The following is a 26,377-nucleotide window of genomic DNA, read 5'->3' on the forward strand; positions in this document are numbered from 1 at the left end:
AAGTCAGCTTCAAAGACTGCAGCTCCTGCAAAGTTAAGTTTGCAAGGGTCCCAAAATTTATCCACTTAAATTGGGTAAATTTCAGATATTATACTACTTCTACTTGTTGGCATAGCTTCCGCTCAAATCAAATACAACAACTTTTTCATTAACATTGGCAACTCCTCAATCCTTCCTTCCCCTCAGGTTAGGAGTCTGGATGTCATCCTCGAAGTACTTTGTCATTATATTATATATATACCACAATAAGTGCCTTGAGGCGACTGTTGTGAACTGGTGCTATATAAAAAACTTGAACGCGTCCTCACAGACATTTTGAACACTGGTCATCAGTGCCACTAGTAAAGGGGGCACACATGACTAAACTTCTAGGTGCCACGTCACACTTGGAGGGAATGCTCTGGCTTATTGTGAGCTGCCACTGTTTAATTAATTAACATTATAATTAAGATATAATTTCACAGTCCTGCCTTTGCTGGAAAAGGGCTTTTAATGATCTGTGTAAAATTTGGCTTTTGGGGTGAGTGAAATATTCTTTTTTGCATGGATTATGGGTTCCTGACTGCTGTATCTTAGTGTGGTACTAAAAATAATGGTATACTGTTCAAATAGTTTCAAAATAAATTTGCTCCTCTGTGTGAACCTGAGGTTTATTTATTGTCCCATCTGTATTAAAATATCACGTGTAAGCCGGTATATTGTTCTTGGCTGTGGACCAGATGATCAGTTTTGGCTGCTTTTTTGGTCTTCTTTGAGCAGCGTGGTTTGAGCAGGCAAGACTGGCATACTTTGTAGAGTGATATTATGTGTTACTTGTGTTAGGCTGTTATTTTGCCGACAAATGCTTAACTATGTACAGGCAAATATTCATTCTGTGGTCTCTGGTCACCAGGTCGCTTCCAGTTTTAAAAGCAACCACAGTACAGTGAGTCTGTTGAACCAGTTTGTCTGAATTCAGATGACATCACTAAAGCAGTCAGACACAGTTTAAGTGATTTTATTCTTAAAAAAAACCCCAAAACAAAACAAAAACAAGCTGCATTGATTTTTAATGTTGAATTAGAAGAACTACAACAGTCACCCACTGCCAACTAATCCCAACAGTCCTATGAAGGTGTGCTGCGTCTCACTTGGTAGAACTCTGACTGCAGCAGCAGACATACCAGTGCGCGCTTTTCAAAATGCAGTGACTCCAAAACATAAAGCTGGACTCAGATTACAAGACCTGTAGGTCAACTCTTTCCTGTCATTTTCTCCACAAAGTCAGTTTGGTTTAACCGCCTCATGTACTTAACAGTAATCACATAGGAGCTGTAACTGAAAGAGGTGGTGCTGGTGTAGTCTTTTATGGTCGCAGGGGTTTCAACCTGCTAAAATCGGAGCCTAATTAAGTGTCAGAATCATGTCAAAATTAACACAAAGCACTGAGATTAAGCCCAAAGGAGGCTCTGTGGATTATTATAACCGAGCTACCCATGGTGCAGAGCATAGGGCTGGAACACAGTAAGAGAAAACAAAAAATAGATCAGGTCTACGTGCAGCAGAAATCTGGAACTGGTCAGACTGAACTAATTCACAGCAACAGAGTGAGAGGAAGGAGAAGCTCCTGTTACTGAATGCACTACATCTGCTGGGTGGAGTTTCCATTCCAAGTGTTGTTGTCATCCTCACTGTCCTCCTGAGTCCTGAGCCTACAAACTTTACCATCTTTCTTGAATTCCTTGGGACGGTTCTCCAACGTGTGTTTGGAGAGATTTCCCCTGAAACGGAAAATAACAGGACAGTAAGCCAGTTACCACATTCAGAACATAAACTCTCCAAATCAAGAAAAAGAAACAATACATCTGATGTCTAAAAATGTCATTATATTAAGGCCATCACACGTCGTGAAAATGCAACAACATTTAGAATTTTCCCGATCCAAACTTGAAAATGAAGAAAGAAAAAGGAAGTCGACATCAAGCAATAATGAGTTGGTCTTGATGTTTTTAGATAAGAAAAGAAAAAACTGAGATTTTGGGTCATCTGATTCCCAACAGGAGGCTTCAGCAGGAACATCATGGAAGCTTTTGTACATATTTCAGTGCACATCTGAGGAGGCAGAGAAGTAATTTCACAGAGCTGACTGACCCGGAGCAGCATGTAACTGTGTGTCTGACTTAAAACTATTTGTATATTCAGTAGCAGCGCATGTTTTGTGCTACCTGCACACTTGTTGTCAAATGCAGTGGTCTGATTGGTCAGATCAGAAATATTGTGGAAAAAAGCTTGGGTCAAAAAAAGAAATGCTGCAAATATGTCTAATGACACAAAGCGCTGGATATGAAAGACTGCGTTAAGAACAATTGAGTACAAAAAATATTTTTAAAAATAGGAAATATCTGCACAAATGTTACACACAGGTGTAAAGGCCTTTAATGTGAATTTCTGCAAGAAAAAAAATACAGAAAATCAGGGATTCAATGTTAGCCCTAAGAAGAACCTCATTAAAGTCGCATTATATGCGCATTAATGATGTGTGCTTCTACATGTGTGGAGACTGCAAAATGGCCCTCACCTCTTTGCCTTGTTTGAGGCTGATGAGCTGTTGTAAGAGCTGGACTGTTGAGCGGGACCCCTGGGCTGGACAGATGCTGCAGAGGGGGGTGGTGTTGCAAACACAAAGGAACTGAGAAATCTCCATACAGCCAGCAGAGGGTAGAGGAGTGTACCCAGAACTGCCCAAATGCCACCACCAGAGGACTGGACCACTGTGTTTGCAGGCCTGCCTGATTGCTGAGAAGAAGAGTTCATACACTGTCACAGGAGGCGCATTTAAAAAGGATTCACCTTTTCAAACATGCACACGTGTGTGTGTGTGTGTCCACACTTTTCTATGTTAAACTGAGTTTGTGCATAAGTCAAAGAAAATTTCAGAGAATTTCATGGCTCCCTCTACATGTTAATCTGCGTTTCTCTTCACCAGCATGTCTTTATCCTGTCTTCCTTCTCTCATCCCAACCGTCACAGCAGATGGCCCCGCCCCTCCCTGAGCCTGGTTCTGCTGGAGGTTATTTTCTGTTAGAAGCGAGTTTTTCCTTCCCACTGATGCCAAAGTGCTTGCTCATAGGGGGTCATGATTGTTGGGTTTTTCTCTGTGCGTATTATTTAGGGTCTACCTTGCAACATAAAGTGCCTTGAGGCGAGATTGGTTCAGGGTCAGCTTGACCCTGAACCACTCTCGCAGGTAAGCTACCTGCCCAGATCCACTCTCTGTACTGGAAAGCCCCCCATATAATAGAATACTTAACATAAAAATACCACCACAGCAAACCCTGAAAAAACGGGACTTTGATATCTTTTTGATTCTGTCTAGTTGGTCTCTTATCTTATTGGATGGTGTTGTATGTGTATATACGTTATGTTCACATATGTGTGCTTGTGTGTGAATGTGTACAGTTTTGTATATGTATGTGCATATTTGCATGTACATTATATGCTATATACTCTTACATGTCTTACAATTATTTTTTTAAAATGTTTTCTTTCTATTTTAATTATTTTATTATATTATCCCTCTGTTCAGCACTTTGGCCGACACTTGATGTCTTTTAAATGTGCTATATAAATAAAGATGACTTGACTTGAAAGTAATTTATTAAGCCTGGAGAACTACTGTTCAAGACCACTTTAAAAATACTGGCAATGGTCCCATTGTTCTCAAGTTATGACATTTACAAGACTTTCAGAAAATTTGAGCTCTAACCTTGGCCTGAGATTTAAACTTATCTGAGATTTTTCACCTATAGAATCAATTCGAAACTACTAAATCACTTTGTTCTTAGTTATCACATTCACAAACTTGGACGTCCAAGTTTGTGTCCGTCCAGGATGACAATACAAGCCTTTTATGGCTGAGGGGTAAAAAGTTACAAGGTAATACATTCCTTCAGAAAAGCAATTACAAGTGACTCAAGACATTTGAGTATTGTAAATGTTTGCCAACCATAAAAGAAATCTGCAGTTTTTAATTTAGTCAAGGTTTGTAGAAAGAAACTTTTTTTTTTAGGTTTACCAGGGACTTCCACGTTCTGCTAAACCCGCTGAGGTGAAACTTCAATTGTTGCCAAGGAAACCTGTTAAGGCCAAGGCCTGGGCTGAATATGAAACTCTCTGAGTAACTTAGTAACTAACTACTAAAAAGTAGACTACTCACTGGCAAAAGAACAACAGAAGCACTTGGAGCCAGGTCCAGTTCTAGCAGAGTCTTGTTTAGGTCTTCACTGGTGAACTCGCGCCGAGGGAACATGGTTGCGAGGGAAAAGTTTCCATAGCGGTTGCCAACTTCCTGAGGACACCAGGACAAACATTTTACAGTGACTTAGCATGAAGTGATACAGTGCTGTGTGACATGCTTTAACATACTCTGAATAGTGAAGAGCTTTGTTTAACACACAGGCTACAAAATCAGCAAGCAGAAAATCATCCTGATGCTTGAATTAGCAAAAATGCAGCGCACCCACAAATACATTACACACTACAGCTGAAAGCGATACATTTAGTACCACAGTGTACATTCACCAGAAGGCCTGCCTCTGTCTCTAGTTGTTAACACTGTGCAAACACTATCCCTGGTGCCCCGAATTTTTATTTTGGATGATTATAATCATGTATGTCTTAAAAAACACCCAAAAACATTAACCTTTATCAGCATGTCTTTCTTAAATCCCTCAAATTCCCACCTCTGGGATCGACACATAACTGTGTACATCTGCCTAGCTATAAAACTGTTGTCAGGAGGGAAAAAGTCCAAATCATGTACATTAAGAACTGGAATGAGGAAGCAGTGCTCTGCCTGTGGGGCTGTTTCCAATGCACTGAATGGGATGTCTTCAAGCAATCTGGGCAGTTTTGTCCACAATTTAAAGAATGAGGCATCAGAGCTGCAGGCAGCTACCAAAGAGCTGAAAGGAGAAATCCTAAAGGCTAAACAAGGCGACAAGCCTTTCATCGATCCGCAGAAATTTGAGGAGAAATCCAGCTGGCTGTGAACAAAGACTTTTTTTTTTTCCTCTTCGAAAATAAAATGTCTGCAATAACCTGGACTTGGCTTGGTATTGCAAAAGAAAAAAAAAACACTGTAGGAATCCAGGATGCAAAGACCAGTGCTCAGGATATTTTAGAGGGTATTAATTCACACAGAGAATTTGTCAATGCTCTAAACTGCTTTTATAACAGTTGTGAGAAATTTCTTCACATTCAGGTAAAAAGTGCCGTGGACCAGACAATATAAGTGGACAGCTCCTTAAACAGTGTGCGAAGGAGCCGAGTCCAGTGTTTCACAACATCTTTAATCAGTCCTTAAAATGACAACATCTCCTTAGTGTCTGGGAGGATGCTGTAATTGTCCCACAGTCATCCAGGCAAGAGACTCTATGTTGGATCCTCTACGGTTTGCTTACAAGCCCCACAGAGGAGTGGAAGATGCTACATATCTTAACTTGCTCCTTAAACACTTGGAAAGAGAGAGGTGTCCTGCCAGACCTATTGATTTCTCTTCTGCTTTTAGTAGTTCAACCGCATGTTTTAAGTCTCAGGAGCTGACCCAATTACAGATGCAGCACACCAGAGAAATCCAGTCATGGTGCATTATAAAGCCACTTTGACTGAACCTCCGTCTCTCCCCGTCTGTGGCTTATTATGCTCCCTTGGTTATGTTCCGTTATGGCTTTTGTACCATATAAACTGTGTTTGAGTTTCTTTACTTTATTTCATTAATATATCTTACAGCCTTTAAAAGCCTGTGTGTGGTCTCCCAGTTGTCATATCCTTTGAGCCGATTGTGACAAAGATAACCTGATCCTAATATCTATATATTAGGATATCTGGACTGCTCAACAAGAGCAGAGAGGATGTGAAATTCAAGAATCAAGACAGACCTGAGCAGCGAAGTTTCGAGCCTCCTGCAGTCTACTCTGTGAGGGGAACTGGTTGGTGAAGGAGGAGCCGTCTGGGAGGCGGAACTGGATCCTTGCTATGGTACTGAAGAAGAGCGAGGAGAGGATAAAATTTGAGCAGCATATGCATATACACATGCACATCAGACTGTTCACAGAACTGCTGGAAGCTACAGTCAAGCAAAGGTTAGTCCTGCTGAATGGGAAACCACTTTTTAGGGCCACAGCCTGGGAACTTTGTATTGTACACGTATGAATTAGTCATGTTTTCGATATGCATTATATTGACTTTTAACAATTCAAGTTAGCAAATTGCTATAATAGTAGTTTATCTATTGAAATAATGCAAGCTGTGGAAACTCCATGTGGTTACCTAAAGTAAACTCAACTTGTGAACCCAGCCTTGATACATTTTTGATACTAATTTATAGTTGCACTAAAAACAAAAACACACATAATTTCTCCACTTTCACATTAGTTTTTTGGATTCAGTCTTAACATTTTTTTTTTAATCTTCTGTAATTGCCTCGTGTCTCATTCACTTTTGTTGTGTAATACGTGCAACATCCATCCATTGGTGACATCACTTATAGAAGGCTTTCAGCGGTGGCGGTGGTGTGACGAGGCGAGACCTTCACATTTACACAAACTGAAATGCGTGAGTTGTTATCTAACTACTCCTCACATTTTCAGACACATAAAGTACACTCTCCCTCCCTCACAGTGATTAAAAAGCAGCAATTATTCCTAACACAATCAGGTAATGTTTACAGTTTCAAATTCACATCATTTAGTCCCAACAGGATACAAATGTCATGAGCACCAAACTCTGTTTTACATGAAGAGGGTGATCATCCTCGCTTTCATTGTGGCCAAACTTAGCCAAGTCAAAGATTTCCAAACCAAGTCATCTAAAGAATCAGTGGATATTTTAGATTTTGTTTCACTGCACACTACTGCATGACATTTGTGCTGTTTCACGGTGCATTTTACAGGAGAAAGCGGCATCAACAGAAAAGAATTAGATAAAATATTAAAAGAATGACAACTCAAGTGGGAAACACCAATGGGTTTCAGCCATCACACTTATTAGTGGAAAATTTCCTTTTCAACTAATTTCCTACAGAAGGCTATAAGAAAAGAGCTTTCATCATTATTTTAACATTTATATGTCAGCTATTCTGCAGCTTTAATTTTTCTCAAAACATACTTGTATCAGACACAAGCCCATTTAGATTAGCAACTTTTCGGCTTGTAACAGTGGATTTTTTTTTGTTAAACACCAAATCACAGTTTATACTCCTAAAATACAAAAGTAGGAGAAGCAGAGTATGTGTGGATATATAATGATGATATTAACACATTTAATCCCTATTGAATTTTTTCTCTTTTATTTTGTTGGTGAAACTACAGTTTCTACTGACAGCTCATAACGTGCTTTTGTCATGACTTATGTTTAAGGTATCACTTAATTTTAATATATACATACATTACATACATTTGATGTATTTGGTAATTATATTTATTTACAATATAAAAACAAGTGTGTTCAGTATAAGAACTAGACACGTAGAATGATTTGCCCATCTCGTCTCTGTGTGCTGCTGGGCTCTGAATCGGAGGGCAGCTCCTGAAATCACAAAGAGAAAACAATGATCACAAATCGTTAACTGTTCAGTTTGTCCCTCAAAGCTGAAATAAAGTCCATCCCTGTCCTGAAACAGGCCCCGATTTTCTCAGCTCTTAGATTTTTACTAATGCAGACTATTTTACCTATTTTGAGCAAAGATCACGCCAGTCAAGCATTGTCAACATTAAAAAAAAAAAAAAAAAACAGAGCAAAACATACAGAGGTATTAACACAATTATATTAATCTGCTGCCCTAGAAGTTGACAACATGCACTACCAGTCAGAAGTTTGGACATACTTTCTCATTTATCCATTTTTCTTTATTTTCGTGACTATTTACATTGTAGATTCTCACTGAAGACATTAAAACTATGAATGGACACAGTAGTAAACAAAAAAAGTAAGAAATACCTCAAAACATGTTTTATATTTTAGACTCTTCAAACAGCCACCCTCTGCTTTGCACACTCTTGGCATTCTCTCAATGAGCTTTATGAAGTAGTTACCTGAAATGGTTTTCCAACAGTCTTGAAGGAGTTCCCAGAGATTTTTAATTTCAAACCCCTCCTCTACATTAACCCATTCACTCAGCAAAGCAGTGGGCAGCTACCAGTCCAGCGCCAGGGGGAGCAATGTGTAGAGACAAAACCTTGCACAAGGATGCCTCAGGGTAGCCTTGCATTCAGTGCATTAGAACCCACGACCTTCCAATCATGGGGCGACCACTCTACCTACTGAGCTATCCCTGCTCGATGCTAAGCACTTGTTGGCCTTCTTGCCTACACTGTGCAGTCCGCCTCATCAAAAAACCATCTCGATTGGGTTTAAGTCACTGTGGAGGCCAGGCTGTACGGCACAGCACTCCATCACTCTTCTTTTTTGTCAAATAGCCCTTACACAGCTTGGTCACAAAAGGTTGATTCTGTTCTTCGGGACGTAGTGTTTTCAGGGGGAGAAACGTTTGGTCACTCATCCAAGTCACTTCTTCAGTCTCAGCTCAGGCCAGTGGACACTCTTTCAATGATGAGGAAGTACACATCCTGGACAGGAGAGAATACTGGTTTGTGCGGGGAGTCAAGGAGCCATTTACGTGAAAAGGGAAATACCCTCTCTGAATCAATTAGGGGGCCTAAGGGTACATCTTTAACCATCTTACAATGCTGTGATTGCAGCCATTCCCCAACTCTCTGTGAATGGTACTCATGGCCATTGATCAGTGGTCTGTGATCAGTAGTTGTTAATCAATGGTCATGACAATTTGCATATTTATGATGAAGGAACTGACCTCACAGCCCGTTGTTCATTAAGTGGTGCTAGTTTCAGTCATTGTGGTAATGTTCTGTTTATAAAGTTGGAAACCTGCAGTCATCTGAGACTGAAGAAGTCACTTGGATGAGTGACGAAACGTTTCTCGCACTGAAAACGTCCAGATGAACAGAATCAACTTTTGGAAAGTAAAGGGTGGTTACTTTCAGGAATCTAAAATATCAGACTTTTTTTTTTTTTAAATCAATTTCTTCTTTAATACATAATTCCATATATCTTGCTTCATATATTTGATGTGTTCAGTATGTATCTACAATGTACAAAGTAGTAAAAACTACTAAAAGCATGGGCTATAGAGCCCAATTTTATGAAACATAATGCATTAAGAATATTTCAAACTGCTTTTTAAAATTAATATTTGAAACAAACTATCTCAGTATCACATTTTTGTAATAAAAATATTAAAATGTGGTGCTGAAAAATTCCTCAAAATTTTGTCCTTTTAAAAGACTGATTAAGCACTGTACCGATTAACTTTTTTTGAGCAGAGTAAAGACCCTTTCACACCGGATGTGTAAAATTCATGCGAATATTTCAAGGGTAAAAATATTTTGGGATCCGAATAAACGGATCCAACAATCAGATCACTGCATTTGGCAACAATTGCACTCATGGCTCAAATTGCGCAATTGTATTGAATATGCAATGATGTAAAAATAATAAAATAAATACAGTTTTACCTCAGACACACAGCTGAACAATACTCCAGCTCACTTGGCTCTCTGAAATGATTTCTCTACCTCCTCATATGTGGTTCGAACTCTGCTAAGAAGAGTTCAAAGTGCCCCACTAACATCCTAAATCATGCAGCCTACACAATGGCACCCTGACTGCCATTAGGTACCAGAATGAAATTCTTAGACCCATCGTCAGACCCCTGCACTGCTACAGTGGGTCCTGGGTTCCTCCTGGTGCCTCGTGTGGTGAGAGTATACAGGCAGTTCCTGAAGAATTAAGGAATTGATGCCATTGAGTGGCCACCAAGCTCGCTTGATTTAAATCTAATTGAAGAGCTCTGGGAAATGATGCTTTGCTGCCAGGTTGCACCTGACTGTCCAGGAGCTCAGTGATGCCCTGGTCCAGAATTAGGAGGAGATCCCCAGGACACAATCTCTTATACTCTGATCTAATACAATGACAAATTACTGAACTTGGTTACACGGTAATGGTTGCTGTGCTTCCACAGAACACAGCTTTCCACAGAAATGATCTCAGACCAGCAAAAGTCTCTGATCAGTTTACTGTCAAAGGCCAAAAATGTATCCACAATGTGTAAACCATGAGAAAATAGCTGCTGGCTTCTCAGCTTGCCTATCTCAAGTTATTATAAATGGGAGACAGAAACACCTGTAAAACGGAGACAGCATCAATCTCCTATAAGTGCGAAACAAGCGCAGCTTGTGGTGAAAATAGCCTCACTGCGGTAAGTAATGTAAATGATCAATGCAAACGGATGAGGAGCTTTATGATAGTGCTCTATGAAATGAAAGGAGAGGTCAATTTGCTTTGTTAAAGTTTAATTTTGTATATAGTTTTAGATGTGATAAGGCCTTGATGTAACGCCAGTAGTCACAAATTGGGTTTACCAGGCTCTAACTAGTTTTAATGTGAATTACAAACTGAGCTGTAACAGCTCAGCCACACATAGACAGCTTTAGTTAACCATAAAATAAAAGAAACAGGGTTTATCAGCTGTGTTTTCAGTATTTAATCCATATTTCAATTAATATCACCAACAGTGTGTGAATTCAGCCCAAAATACTGTGGGAAAGTGTTCAGATTTCTCAGTAATTTATCTTTGGTTAATGCTGTGTTTTCCCTGTCATTAGTAGCAAATTCATAATTACATTTAATAGCAAGTTCCGCTTGCTATCACTTACAATAAACGCACAGTAATGGTTACTGACTGGGGCAAGCTTAATAACTTCTCAGTTTCTCATGTCAACAGTTTCAACACCTGCTGCAGATCTTCACATCCTTCAGTCGACTACAGTATGACCAGCAAAGCTAATAGCTAAACAACAGCACTGACATTTAATTAACATTTAAGCACAACAGAGTGATTTCCTTAGTTGGGGTAAGGAACTTCATTTTTGTGCATGCATTATCTACCCTGGCTTTCCTCTGATAGCTGACTGTGCGCTAGCTAGCTGAGACTCATTACTGAACAGATAACAAATTACACATTAAACTTACCAAAAACGATGATGATGCCTCGGGTCCCTTTTGTCATAAGTCCAGTTTGAAACAAACAGGAAATCAAATGTAAATGTGGGGTGGCTGTCGCTCAGGAAGTTGAGCAGGTCATCCACCAATCAGAAGGCTGGTACTCCAGTCTGCATGCCTAATCCCAAGTTGCTCTCTGATGCATCCATTAGAGTATAAACCACTATGAATGTGTGTGACTGTTAGATAGAGAACACTTACACAGAAAAGTATAGAAAAAAAGTGCTTATTTGAATGGGTGAATGAAACAAGGTGTACAAGGCGCTTTGAGTGCTCAGGTAGAGCAGAAAAAGTGCTATATAAGAAGTCAATTTACCATATAATGCTGGATCTCCTCTCAGTGCCCCTACTTAACCTGCAATTCTCAAACTGGCAGTGGATCTTTTGGGTTCTGTGTGGGTTTTGTGGATGCTCATTCAGATTGTGATTAGAACTCAAGGCCAATATTGGCTATTTGAAAATATATTGGTATGAGAAAATTAATAAAGTAAAAAAAGGACTGGATAAACACCCTTCAACCATATTATACTGTGTAGTTTGTCAACCAGAGGCCACTTTGCAACTTCCATGTTGGTTTTGAACGCCACAATCGCAAAAAGCAGCTGATCCAAGCACAGTCAGTCAAGTAACTTGTGACAATAAAAGAAACATATTTTTAAATACCATTGTCATCTTATTAAGGACTCATATGTAACTACACAACAAATGTTGAGGAGATATTTAGGTTTTATTAGTTTGAAAGGAAAAATATTGGCTCACATATCAAATTTTAACTGACCAAATATCTATATCAGTCTTAAAAATCAGTCGGACTCTAAACGGGATGTGAAGAGATTGTTCGCTTCACCTATCAGTTGACTCAATAAGGCATGTGATTACTATACATTACTTCTTAAATTTAAATGGTCCACTCACCTCCTCTCCCTAACTAATGCCTCCTTCCTGGCCTCCTCTTCTGCCTGCCTGGCCTGCAGCAGCGCCAGCTTAGCAGCCTTTTCATCCTCTCGTGTTTTGGTGTAGCGCGCTGCTCTGTCAGCTCGGTCCTGCAAAACACAAAGACAGGAAGCAGATACAGCCAGAGTTGGGCACAACACATTCCAAAGTAATGCAATACTGTAGTAACAATTACTTTTTGCAATAAATAAAAAACAGGATAAAATAAAAACACTATATTTTCTCTCCAAACTGGGAAATCACTCTGTTACAGCCACCAATTAAATAAAACCAATAGTACAAAAATACAGGCAGTCACCAGTCCTACCCCTCAGCCCCTAGTACACACACCTATGGTATTAATTTCAAAATCCTATGTCACCTTGTTCTCAAGTTATCAAATTCACAAGATCTTTGGAAAACTTACTCTGACGTTGAGGTCAAAATTCAAACTCGTCCAAGATTTTTAGTAGATGTACCTATTGTATTCATTTGAAGTTCCTAGATCGCATCATTCTCGACTTACTGCATCTAAAAACTTGGGTGTCTACATTGCTCACTCAGCAGGGTGACAACAACACCCCACCAGGTTTTTACAGCTGAGGGGTAGAAAGTGAAGAACGCAAAACAGAATGTCTGTGAATGTCCTCAGTGATCCAGGTCATCGTAGTCTAAGAAGCTTGGAAAGAAAAGCGTCTGGACTTCTTTAAGTTTCCTTGAAGACGATTCACCTCACATCCGAGAAGCTTCTTTGGTTCTAAGAGCAACTGGTGGAGAGTCCCAGATTTTAAGCCCTATGGGAGCGTCCCAAGAGGGTCATGGACCTGGCGGTCCATCTGCATCTAAAGGACAAAGGTCACTCTTTCGAGGATGCCAGTGTTCACATTTTGGACAGAGAAGATGGAAAGAGGAGTGAAAGAAGCCATCTATGTCCACTGTGAACGACCATCTTTGAACGGAGGGCGGGGCTTACGACACCAACTGTCTGCCATCTATAATCCAGTTTTTAGATCCTTTCCCAGACGCCTTTACACCCAGGATGTGAGTGGGGCAAATTTCAAATATCAGATTATAAGATGTTTACAACAACTGAAATAAAATTTACTGTCAAAACCTTTGGTCTTTCACAGTAAACTCTACAACTGTCCTTAGCATGGGAATTCAAACAGACGTTAGAAAATCTGTTAAAATGTCTGTAATCCAGTAATCTAACACATGACTACACTTAATCACCTCTACCAGGTTATGTTTTTGGTTGCATCTACACTTGTGTCATTCTGTCTGTAAACAAGACAGCTGAAAAAGTTTCGAATGAATTTGAAAAAAAATTCTGTAGGGGTGAACAATGGGGTCATGTAAACGATCCATTAAAATGTGCCTTACATCCACCGAAGTCTTCACGCTCAACTTACTGATACATTTTTTTCAGCAGTGACACAAACTGTTATAACTGAAGAGACTAGGATTCCTACAAGTGTGCTTTGTGTGTAGTCAACATGTTGAAAATACTGTATAGAGACTTTAAATATGTCACATTTGAGCTCTGATGCCTTTCTTTCAAGTTTCACCCAAAACAAAATGAAAACACATCCATCCATTTTCTTTCCTGTCACAGAGCTGACACAGCAGGGGTGTTTCAGGACTTTCTGTGTTAGCCCTTCCACAGACTTCCAGCCTGTACAAGTGTGTACTGACCTCTCGCTCCATTACAGCTGGGACCACAATGGGATAAACAGATATATACTGCAAGTAGTGTAGAAATGTTTAGCTGATTTAGAGTTTAGAAATGTGTTAACATAGAATCTAGAATTATTGTAGAGACACTGACATTGCCCTCAGTGTAATAAAGGCCTGATTGTGTCATGAACTTAGGAGTAGAGTATAGGAGACCCTCCCCGTTGAACTGTGAAAGTAAAACAGAGAGGAGTTAATGCTGAGTGGAAATTCCCCAGAGAATGTTTGGGTGGGGGTCTCAACATTTGTAACTGGATAACTGGAAGGGAGATGGGTTTTATGACCTCTAGGGAGTCACCTACACCCACAGTGTTTTAAATGTCACGCACACACATCCACACACACACACTCACTCACAAGCACTCACATAGACATGCGGGAACGCGCACATGTAGGCATTCATGTGCTCGTGCACATAGACACAGACAGAGTTTGCAGCCCACCGTGGGGGTTTTATGATAGGGTCGCCCCTACAAAACTGTGTTTCACAGACAAAGGGGTGAAGATTTTGCAGAGGGGCACCGGCCTGGCAAGTCTTCCCTTCTAGAAGATGCATGCTTAAATGAAGATGAATAAAGATGAATAAAGGTTTTGTGAAATAACTACTGAGTTCCAGTGCCGTCTCTGGATGCCTCGACGAATAAAAGAACCGGGGTAAAACTGATTTCGCAACAGTAGCTCAACACATGCTAAATAGAGCATAAGTTAATATACAGTGGGGCAAAAAAGTATTTAGTCAGCCACCGATTGTGCAAGTTCCCCCACTTAAAATGATGACAGAGGTCAGTAATTTGCACCAGAGGTACACTTCAACTGTGAGAGACAGAATGTGAAAGAAAAATCCATGAATTCACATGGTAGGATTTGTAAAGAATTTATTCATAAATTAGGGTGGAAAATAAGTATTTGGTCACCTCAAACAAGGAAAATCTCTGGCTCTCACAGACCTGTAACGTCTTCTGTAAGAAGCTTTTCTGTCCCCCACTCGTTACCTGTATGAATGGCACCTGTTTGAACTCATCATCTGTATAAAAGACACCTGTCCACAGCCTCAAACGGTCAGACTCCAAATTCCGCCATGGCCAAGACCAAAGAGCTTTCGAAGGACACCAGGAAAAGTATTGTAGACCTGCACCAGACTGGGAAGAGTGAATCTACAATAGGCAAGCAGCTTGGTGCGCAAAAATCAACTGTGAGAGCAATCATCAGAAAATGGAAGACATACAAGACCACTGATAATCTCCCTCGATCTGGGGCTCCACGCAAGATCTCATCCCGTGGGGTCAAAATGATCATGAGAACGGTGAGCAAAGATCCCAGAACCACACGGGGGGACCTGGTGAATGACCTGCAGAGAGCTGGGACCAAAGTAACAAAGGTCACCATCAGTAACACACTACAACGGCAGGGAATCAAATCCCGCAGTGCCAGACGTGTTCTGCTGCTGAAGCCAGTGCATGTCCAGGCCCGTCTGAAGTTTGCCAGAGAGCACATGGATGATACAGCAGAGGATTGGGAGACTGTCATGTGGTCAGATGAAACCAAAGTAGAACTTTTTGGTATAAACTCAACTCGTCGTGTTTGGAGGAAGAAGAATACTGAGTTGCATCCCAAGAACACCATACCTACTGTGAAGCATGGGGGTGGAAACATCATGCTATGGGGCTGTTTTTCTGCCAAGGGGACAGGACGACTGATCCGTGTTAAGGACAGAATGAATGGGGCCATGTATCGTGAGATTTTGAGCCAAAACCTCCTTCCATCAGTGAGAACTTTGAAGATGAAACGAGGCTGGGTCTTCCAACATGACAATGATCCAAAACACACCGCCCGGGCAACAAAGGAGTGGCTCCGTAAGAAGCATTTGAAAGTCCTGGAGTGGCCTAGCCAGTCTCCAGACCTCAACCCCATAGAAAATCTGTGGCGGGAGTTGAAAGTCCGTGTTGCTCGGCGACAGCCCCAAAACATCACTGCTCTCGAGAAGATCTGCATGGAGGAATGGGCCAAAATACCAGCTACTGTGTGTGCAAACCTGGTAAAGACCTATAGTAAACGTTTGACCTCTGTTATTGCCAACAAAGGTTATGTTACAAAGTACTGAGTTGTATTTTTGTTATTGACCAAATACTTATTTTCCACCCTAATTTACGAATAAATTCTTTACAAATCCTACCATGTGGATTCATGGATTTTTTTTTCACATTCTGTCTCTCACAGTTGAAGTGTACCTCTGGTGCAAATTACTGACCTCTGTCATCATTTTGGGTGGGGGAACTTGCACAATCGGTGGCTGACTAAATACTTTTTTGCCCCACTGTATAACTTAACAACTATCTAAAGGTCTGATGATGTAAAACACAAAGGACAGATTTCTCTGAGGGGGACATGATTGTTTTTGGTATTCCTTCCAAACGGAGCAGATAAGGTTACCATAGCAATTTGCTGTTTGACCCGTTCCCTGGCAGCCTTCTCCTCAGCCTTCTCTCTGTTCCTTTCCTCTAAGAGTCGCTTGGTTTTCTCCTCTTCTTGTTTCCTCTTGAAGTCCTGCATGTCTTTCCCCACTTTCCGTCTCTCCATTTCCTTTCTGATTTCATTCTGAATCAGAGACAAAACACAGGTAGGTTAAGCGTGGAGTGGCTCATATTCTAAAAAGACATCATCCAACACACTACTAACAGGTCAGAGCTGTAACAACATGTTTAAGAGGAACACTACAAAACAAATTAGTCACCAAATGAAAACAAAGCACTACTGACAATACCCATGATATGAAAAGTGCCGCTGTCTATAAAAACAAGGATTAAACACAGTTTAAAGCTGTTCTGCACCAATGGGGGTTGATCGAGCTTTGAAAGCTTGTGTTACTAATTCCTACAGGTGTTCAAACTTTTCCGGGTCACTTACAGCCCCCTCTGTCTGCAGTGTTTGGACACACTGTGGTACCAAACGCTCGTGAGCATCAGTTAGAACATGTAAAATGTCAGGTTTGAGTTTGATATTTTGGTCTCATCCGTCTCATAGGCACTTATTTACATTGGAAGACGAGTAAATTTCCTTTTTCAGGTTGCACAAAAAGTGTTCTACTGATGGACATTGCAGGGCTGTACTTTATTGTAATAGCACATATTGTTTGTCAGTATTTACTTGGTTAATTTTTCAGGCAGTTTCATTTTTGATTTCTATTCGTGTATCTTAAAGTAACATAAAAGTGCTTTGTTTTGATTTTGCTGAGAGCATTTTTTGGGTTAGTATTTTAAAATCAAAGTACTTAATAAGAAAGACCTCAATGTTACCTTGTTCACATATTTTTTCATGTTATTCAAAAGAGTTGATATTTGATGAAAGTAGTTGTGTTTGTGTTGCTACTGTTACGGCCCTATCGGGGCCTCCTCCTGAAGTTGCCTGTGTGGTCCTACCAGCTCTCCTGCCTTAGGTGCCACCTTTTTCTTTTGTACAGCTGCCTTCCATCAGCAAGTAAAAGTATTTCAGCCAAGAGAAAGGTGAGCTCCGGTGCCAGAGTGCCATGTGAGTGGTTGCAGCTGGTTGTTTGGTCCTGCTTGGTGGCTTGGCTTAGTTACTAACCCTTTTCTGACTTACTTTTCAGTTTACTGACTGACGCTTCAGTTTTGTTTTGTTTCTTTAAATGGTGATAGCGGCTTGTCAGTCTCTGTTAGTTGAGTTATTAATAGAACCTTTAATAAAACTCTTTAATTTAACCATTTTGCTTCTCTGTCTCCTTTTTTTGTTACTTTCTCTCATCGCCTGGACCCTTTTAGGGGAACGTAACACTACAGTGACTGCCTTTTTTATTTATTTGAAATGACTTTGATAAAGATGTTAATTTCTCCATTTCTTTTGAACTTAAAGACCAAGTGTTTTTGTTTCCTCTAGTGAAATGTAGCCCTTTATTTTGGTTGAGATGTTAAGCATTTAACAGTTTGGACTGTTTACTGTTAGTTCCTACAATTAAATTCAGTCTTAAAAATCACAAATATAGTCTGGTTTTTAGTATCACAATATATCGTATCGTCTCCCCTGTACTGTGATATATATCACATCGCCAGATTCTTGCCCCTAGTAATAAGTAATCCATTTCCTGTATTGGAGTCGGGGGGGGGTGGGCAGGTAACTCTTTCACTGTTTGTCAGTGACAGAAAAAGCTGTTCAGGTTGTTGGTGATCTGTTGGTGGACTGGGTGGCATTAGGCTTGTAATTGGTTAACTTCTCGAGCCCTTTCCAGACAGAAGGAGAGTCATAAGGTGACGGCCACTGTATTTTCTTCTGTCTGTTTAGCCTCTCATACTGCCTTGCTAAACCTTTACTTTGATGACTTGAAACAGTCGCTGTCTCAACTCTGAAACACTTCCCTCTTTTCTAGCTTTGGCCTCCTTAGCAGGGAACCAGGACTTGTCATTATAACTCACCCTGGTGCATGATGGCTGTAGGCATTGTTTACTATGACGTAACAAAATGTTGTCTTCTCTGGTCAGACATTTAATAACTTTTCTGTATTTGGGGAGTTCCTGTCTGAGGTTTGCTTTGTTAAAATCACCAAGAGCAATACCTGAGGATTCTGGGTTTGTTCACTCCACACACTGGGCCTCCTGTACGCTGGCCTTTGGAGGAATAATCACGCTGAGCAAAATAATTGAAGTATACTCAAAACGGGGAAAAAGGTTTGCAGTGGATGAAACAAGTTTCTAGGTAAGGATAGCGATGTTATTAAATAACAGTCACATGGTTAAACCAACCACTGCCTATATAAACACAGATTCCTCCAGCTTTTGTCTTGCTGCAGATCTCCGTGTGCCAATCTGCTCTGAAGAAGTGGAATCCTGCCAGCTGCATCGCAGAGCCCAATATTGATCCACACAGCTACATTTCCACAAAACAGCCGATGAAGAGAGGTCTCTGTTTTTCCCTCTCAATCGCTGGAGTTCATCTGTTTTATTGTGAGGACCAGAGATGGGCAGTAATGCGTTACTGTAATCCGATTACTTTTTTCAAGTAACGAGTAAAGTAAGGGATTACTATTGCAAAAACGGTAATTAGATTACCGTTACTTTCCCGTAGGAACGCTGCGTTACTGCGTTACTAAAACCGTGATTTTTTGGCGAGACTGTCTCATGACAGTGACGTAAGCGAGTGCGACGTTCGTGACAACAGCTGTGTGCAGATCAACAATGGATCATATATCGAGTTCGGGAGACAGTATGAGCGTGCAGCGTTTAAAGCGTGGAAGTACTGACCTTACTTTGAGTTTGATTCCATAAAAAGTGACAAAAACATTAGTGTCCATCGTGCGTGGGAAGAAAACTTCTTTTTACAGCGAAAAAAAACCCCTAAACTTCCAACAAGCACCGAGTGCGCAACGACGTAATGGGAAATTCACAGAGAAACTCGCGGATTCTTCCACTGCCCGCTGCGGCACACCTGCTCCAGGGTAAACCTCCGCCTACCCCACTCCTGCTTTACAGGTGAAAATAGAGCAAAAGGACCGCTAGTCTTTGATTTTATTTATTTTCTGCTGTGTTTTACTTGCATCTAGTGAGTGTAAACACACAAAAAATATATTTTATGTGCTGGAATGTGCAGAAAATAGGTTTAAATATTAAACAAATTTCTTCCAGTCAGAGAATGTTGCATGTAATTAAATTTTTGCTTGATGCATAAAGTTAAAAGATTAAAACTAATAAAACAAGTTTTAAAAAGGGACTTTTCCATTTGATTACATTTTGTATGATGGATTATGTAGAAAAAGTAGAATTGGGTTGAAAGATCTATCGCTTTATCACCTCTTCAGGTTGTAAATCGTGTTTTTAAAAAGTAACTAAGTAATTAATTACTTTTGAAAATAAGTAATCAGTAAAGTAACTGGATTACTTTTTGGGGGAAGTAATCAGTAATTAGTTACTGATTACTTTTTTCAAGTAACTTGACCAACACTGGTGAGGACACACTGGAGAGGAAAGAGACACACGAGCACACTGTCTGGCTTTCCTCTCCTACGGTGTCTTACGTTGTGAATAAGAACGGTCCAAATGTTGGCACTTGAGGTGATTAATGATAGAAATAAGTCTTAATGGGTTGCAGCCCTTATGTTCATGAGCTTATCTCTGGTGTAAGAAGTTCTGGTTGAATGCAAAGCAGAGTTTACGAATAAACAGAGCGCATCAAAACACCACGCCACCTTCACAGAAGAGCCCACTTTGCCCTCGTGTGACCTCAGCTCAAAGGTAATTAACTCTGTTAAAACAACACATTGCTGTTGTAGATGCCCCAGTGGATCACATGGTGAAAATCCTTCAAGTGTGGTCTGACTGTTCCCTTAGCGTAAACAAAGATAAATGGGCTATGCTATGGCCAGGCATCGGATTTGTTATGTTTCTCTGATATTACACTTTTCACTTTATGTAAGCATCATTGCAAAAAACCAGGGCCTACAAACACTGTGCTCTTTCTGGTTAAACAGTTTTCAGTGTTCAAAATGTCTTACCTCTTCTTCTCCTTTCTTTCTCTGCTCTCGTCTCTCCTCCAGCTTCTTGGTCAATCTGACAAAGTAAGAAAATGATCCAATCACACATCGAGCTGGTATTTTATCTTTGCAGTCTCATGTCAATCGTAACCCAGTCCCGAAATGCCAAAATTAATTATGATTAAACTTGGCAGTCTGAGTCTTTGTTGTTCTTTGCTGGTTACGTGTAATGCTTTAATCGAGCTATGGCACAGAAGGTTTGGTTGACATCCATCACGCCACACCTTAATACGCTGCCAATATTTCTCCAGGGTTCTAAGCTTGTGTCTTAGAACCCTGGAGAATACTGGCAGCCACCAGTGCTACCCCTGGGCCTCCCAATAGACCCATCTATGATGAAAATGAACATTTACAGAAAAGTCGACCTGACTTTGAGGTTAAGGTCACTGGAAGGCAAACTCATCAGAGATTTTTAGTAGCTCCACCTTTGCTATCAATTTAAAAAAAATAAATAAATAAATAAAAATAAAAAAAAAAATCACATGTTGCCTTGTTCTCGAGTTATCGTATTTCCAAACTGTCCACGTTGCCCACCCGCCCAGTAGGGTTTTGGCAATATCAGCCTTCTATAGCTGAGGGGTCAAAAAAGCAGCGTCTCAGACGTTAAGCTTACAAACACAAAGATCAAAGCACAGCTTCACAAAGCTACTCTCACATTTTTATTAATACTGCAGTGAAACATTAGACTTGATTGTTATTCTGCTGTAAAAGTTGCCATTTTTTGCAATTTAACACAAAGAACATCCTCTGTTTAGATCACACTCAGCCTGACATGCATTTGTGTACCCACCGTTCCACCTTAGCATCCAAGTTTTCTTCACCCTGAGTCGGATGATCTAAAGATGCATTCTCTGGACTTGAGAGAGACACTATGTAGAACAGGGACGCAGAAGAAAAGCACAGAGTTAAGACCTTGTCAGCATGAACACAGTCTGAGCATAATCTTTTCCCTACATCCACACAACCTCGTTAAATTCCTGATCCATCAAAAAATGGAAATTGATCAAAATCTCCACAGCTAGTGGTCTGAACAAGTGACCGTTTCAGATCTTCAGTTAACAACGATTGTTTGCTGTATAGCTTCATTAACAGCAGGTATTGCTATCTGAACAGCGATCACACATGATCCCCAAATCTAGGGTGGACTTACTTTTCTGACATGTTGTTTTTTGTTTGTTTTTTTAAACACAAACTCTCAGGTGGTCAAAGAGCATATTTCTAAACTTTGGTGCACTGGGTTTAAAATTTCCTCCACTAAGAGGAAAGTGTGTGGCGCAGGCTCAATCACCTCCTGCTGCTTCTGCTACAGGCTCTGTGGTTTCTGTAGATGATAGAGGCACTGCTGAAGCTGAGGCAGGTTCTGTGGCTGAGCTGGTCGCTACAGGATCATCTGCCTCTGATGACACTGTCCCACTTCCACTCTCCTGAGTGTGCATCTACCAGAAAGCAGGGAGAAAAATCATAACACAAAAAAATAATTTGAATTAAATATCTCGTGTTAACCAAGAAACATTACATGTATTTGGTTATTACCAATACTGATAATTTAGAGCAGCTGTGGCATTCTTCAGGAAATTTATGTCCCAGCTTACATAGTAACTGGTATCCCTACAGCACAACCTTCCAAGTCTTTGTGCTATCTGTCAACGCTACGTGTAGTTACATTTCTCAGGAGGTACACGCCAGGTTATGTACAAGGCTGCTGCGTTTGGTGGGGCTCTCCTTGTGGTGTAAATTACGACGTAGATCTGACACAGAAGTATAATTCATGTGTAACATTGGGTGGTGGTCTAATACATTTGATGAGCACTGTATATAATGAAACTCACTACTGGAAGGGCTATAAAATCATATGTGCTCAACCTCACAACATATGGAACTTTAACGTCATGAGCAGATAAAAGAACCTCAATTCCACTGCAAAAGCAGCAAGTTTTAACTAACATCAATATAATGTTGCACTGATACAGTGTGCAGCATGACTGTGCAAACAAAAATGACCTGTCACCTCATTACAAAGGCCAGAGTGTGAGTCTTTAAAGGGTCTCTGGCACAATCTCTCTACCAACGGGATACCAAGTACTGACAAAGTATGGTTGATTTCTGCTGCCATCTTCATTTAAAAGAATTTGTCATGTGCACACAGACACACACAAACATCACATTGCTGAGCTGCAAAATAGAATCACGACTCCAGGAACAGTTATTTCAAAAAAATAATTAACAGTAGGGTTGCCCGTAGCTGTAAAAGTAACTGTACATAATTCACACATTGCATCAGTACCTGATCAACTCTGTTGATTCTCTTTATCAGTTCTTCAGCAGACACACTTCCAGCGATGACCTCCAAAGGAATCCCGTTCTCTCCAATGAAGAAGCTCGATGGTACGCACACCACTGGATCTTAAGGGTGGTTTTGTTAAGGCCCAAGTTTCAAGCAACTCACATGAGTGATGTGAACTGACTGAGTCTTTAAATAGCACACATCATTTACATTAAAAGGGTTTCTAGTGGATTCTAGTCCACAAGCATACAGAGCAGAAAGGGTTGCCAATAAACACAATACACCAAAACAACACCAAACATTTGAGTACGCCTGCTGACCTACGAGACTTTGTGAGGGTAGCATGAATGTGCACAATCTTTACTGCATTTCCTTCTAAAAATGACAATACGATAACTGACATTAAGAACTGCAAAAAAAATGTGCTCATTCATTCAAGCCCGACGTTACTTATTCCAGTCATTAGTTACAAGCAGATGGATCTTGGTAGCAGGTTCTCATCATTACTCTCATTATTTTCTTTGAAGGCTTTAAACCTTACCATCTCAGTTCATATTACACACGTCATTAACACTTCAATTGTCTAACTGATTCTTGAGTGTATCTGAGGAGGAGTTATAATCACGGCTTCAGTCTTGTTGGAGTTTAAAATGAGGGAATTATCGGTGAGCCGGTCACTAATGCGGGATTAACAGTCAACTAGGGTGGACAGCCAATCCAGCTGGTGAGGCTTAAAAGACACTTACACCGGTATTATCGTGAACGGTATGATATAGCCCAGCCCTAATTGTAATTTTGGGCAATGATAGGAAAATGAAATATTGCGATAGAATATGGGTAAAACGCGCATGCGCAGTGCCTATATTTACATACGCACATGGCGGCGACGCAGAATGAGAAGAGCGAAAGCGGATCGGTGAATGAAACAGATGAACCAGAATTGGTTTGTAAAAATGCTGCAACTTCAGTGGTGTGGAACTGGTTTAGCTTTTGTCCGTCAGATACACAACAAAGCACTATTTTTGGTAGAGCATGCTAGCGGGCCGTCGTTATTACCATGTTGCTTGGAAAATACGGCACACTTAAAATCAATCCTTTGATTTTTCTGAAAGTCGACAGAGCCCCTTATAATCCCGTGTGCCTTATGTATGAACTCTGGTTGTGTTTACTGACCTCGAAACGATTATATGTGCACGGCGCTCGAAAATCTGTCAAATGTTTTAGTACGACTTTGCTAAGCTGCGAATCCGCACCGCTTGATGGATTGTCGGAGCATTACGGCTATATTAGGCAGGAGCCTCGCGGAGTGATACGTACTGTGCTTCAACATAATATTACCGTATTGTGTGTGTATAACCTCTTTTTAAGTTTAAGTGGATCCCAGATTACGCAGAGGGACGTTACTGTAAGAGTTGGAAAAGATGAGACTTGCACTCTTCTGCAGTTCCATCTGTGAAGCTGGACCCATAGTTTTGACCACATGTCTCATCAGTTTTCTGTCACTCTGTCCTTAGGAGAAGATGAACAGTCAGCACAGCTGATGTCCAGCTGGGAGGATGACAGGGTCTCAGAGGCAGCCCAGAAATGTTGCGTGGCCATCAAAGTGGAGGCCAAGAGGTAAAGAGTCATTTTAGTTGAAAGTAAACTGCTAAATGATGAACCAGGATTTAAAGTTACCTGTGTGGAATTAACTGTACAAAAAATCAACAATAGATTGAGGTGTACTAGTAAAACTTGCTGTGGCGACTTTAAAATCATATGACAGGGTGCTTCATGGATGTTTGTAGATATGATCTGTTACACATCATTTTGTTTCAGCTTCTCAATATTGAATCAGTTGAACATGACCTAAGTCTGTGTGTACCCTGTCTCCTACTCACCGTGTCGGCCAATCTGAATGAAACTCTGCATAAACATTGTCATAGGTACGGCGATTATGAATATTGATTGACATCGCATGTCACAGCATGATTTATTGACATAAAAAAGTTATTGTATTTGGCGATTAGACCCCGATGATCCATCATAGCAGGATGAATCACAGCAGTGATGGGATTTGAGACAGGACGCCCTGGAGTCTAGACTCTGGTGGCGATGAAGATGAAGACTGAGGCTTGGATGGAGCTATGACTGAGGTGTCTGAGGTGGAGATGGGGAGGAGGTTGGTTGCATGGACGAGAGTCTTTTTAAACCAGAGGCTAATTGGCTCAAAGAAGGTGGACAGGAAGATGATTGGACTAGAGTAATGATGCAAGTATTGAGCTTGACAGTGTGAGAAAGTAGAAGAACAGAAAACCAGACCTTATTAAACTTATGCATAAACTTATTGTTTTTAAAAAGATGTGTTATAAAGTCTTGTTACCTGTTCGTAGCTTAACAGTCACCAAAAATTGTATGTGCTGTGGAATTTTGTGTGAGTCACCACTAAATGGAGAATGAAGAATTTAGAAAAGTATTGATCATTGTGGGTTTTTGCCTTTTGATGTAAATCTCGATCACTCTGTCAGTCTAACAAGCATTTGATGTAATACCTCTAAACAGATGTTAATGCACATGGAGTTAAACCATGAAATGTTTCAATTTTTTCTTCTTTCCCCACAGTGACACGTGTGCACAGTTCTCCCAGATTTGTATCCTTCTGTTGTGCGAGGTTTGAACTTATTAACTAAACTTATTACTGACTTGTCTTTGGGAACTGGGTGTCTTGCCGGAGCCTCACAGTAAGAAAGTTCTGACTTGATCTGATTTTAGAGCTTTCTGTGAGCACGTTTTGCTTGTGTGGCTTTTCTCCAGGCTGCTGTGGCTTATCCTCACAGTTCAACAAAGGAGTTTTTAGAATTGTTGCTCAAAACAACTTAAAAACTTTACACAGAAGTCTGGCTTCATAGAAGCAAAATCTAAGGAAATGAAGGCAGGCTTGAGATGCTTGCAAAGTACTGTAAATTGAGACAACAGATGCTGATGTTAGCCCATATTTCTTAGCTTGAAACTGAGGTCACAGTACATGTTGCCTCTGTTTAGATTTGTTCTGATATTTTTCTTAACTTTTAACTCTTAGCATTGTTATATTTATACTATTATTTCTAAGTTCTCGTCTCTTTTTAATTTCTCAGCCTCTGCTGATGATAATGTTGGGCACCTAGTAAACTCTTTTAATGAACATTGCCTTGCCATTATGATCAGGTTGCTCCTTACAAATATATAAAGTAATTGCTTTAATTTTACCTAATAGGCTGAAGGCTTTGGCTGGTGTTTCTGGCTCAGCACTTGACTGATTTTCCTCCTGTTTATCTGGAAGGACGTTCTCCTTTAGGGCAGCTTCTCCTCCTACGCTGCTTGTTTGACCTGCGGTGTCTCTCAGGGTTCCATCCTGGGTCTGTTGTTATTCTCCTTTTACATGCTTGCTTTAGCCGGTATCATTCAATCTTTCTCTGGTGTTTTGTTTTTTACCATTTTTAAGCCAATGACATTCAATTGTAAGTAGAGCAGGGCGATATGATCAAAAATATTTATCACGATATACATTTGAAAATTTGCGATAACGATATAACTGACGATATAATTGACACTAGACAAAAACTTTACAACCACAACTTTAAGTGCAAAAAAATCCCCATCAATGTATTTTCACTTAAACAAGCAGCTGTTTTTAAGTGCATTAAGTTATATAAAAATGTAACAGGGCAAATTCCTCGCTGACAGTTAACCAAAAGGCATTTCCAGTGGAAATTGGCCGACATATCCCAGCATAACCATGTAGAATATCCACAAAC

At 40.3% G+C, this 26,377-nt stretch overlaps 1 protein-coding gene across 1 annotated transcript; it reads right to left on the reverse strand.

Moving 5' to 3' along the window:
* Window positions 1-981: 981 nt before the first annotated feature.
* Window positions 982-23,357, reverse strand: ubxn4 (UBX domain protein 4). Its single transcript, XM_040034841.1, has 10 exons — window positions 22,605-23,357; window positions 21,609-21,756; window positions 21,111-21,189; window positions 20,282-20,336; window positions 16,216-16,380; window positions 12,034-12,161; window positions 5,919-6,021; window positions 4,196-4,327; window positions 2,558-2,775; window positions 982-1,760 (listed from the first exon to the last, which is right to left on the reverse strand). The coding sequence occupies exons 2-10, from the start codon at window positions 21,754-21,756 to the stop codon at window positions 1,622-1,624; spliced, it is 1,167 nt and encodes a 388-aa protein (XP_039890775.1). The 5' UTR covers window positions 22,605-23,357; the 3' UTR covers window positions 982-1,621.
* Between the last annotated feature and the right edge of the window lie 3,020 nt (window positions 23,358-26,377).

The sequence above is a fragment of the Simochromis diagramma genome, unplaced genomic scaffold (genome assembly GCF_900408965.1).
Source record: "Simochromis diagramma unplaced genomic scaffold, fSimDia1.1 OVJJ01000091.1, whole genome shotgun sequence".
In the NCBI taxonomy this organism is placed as follows: Eukaryota; Metazoa; Chordata; class Actinopteri; order Cichliformes; family Cichlidae; genus Simochromis; species Simochromis diagramma.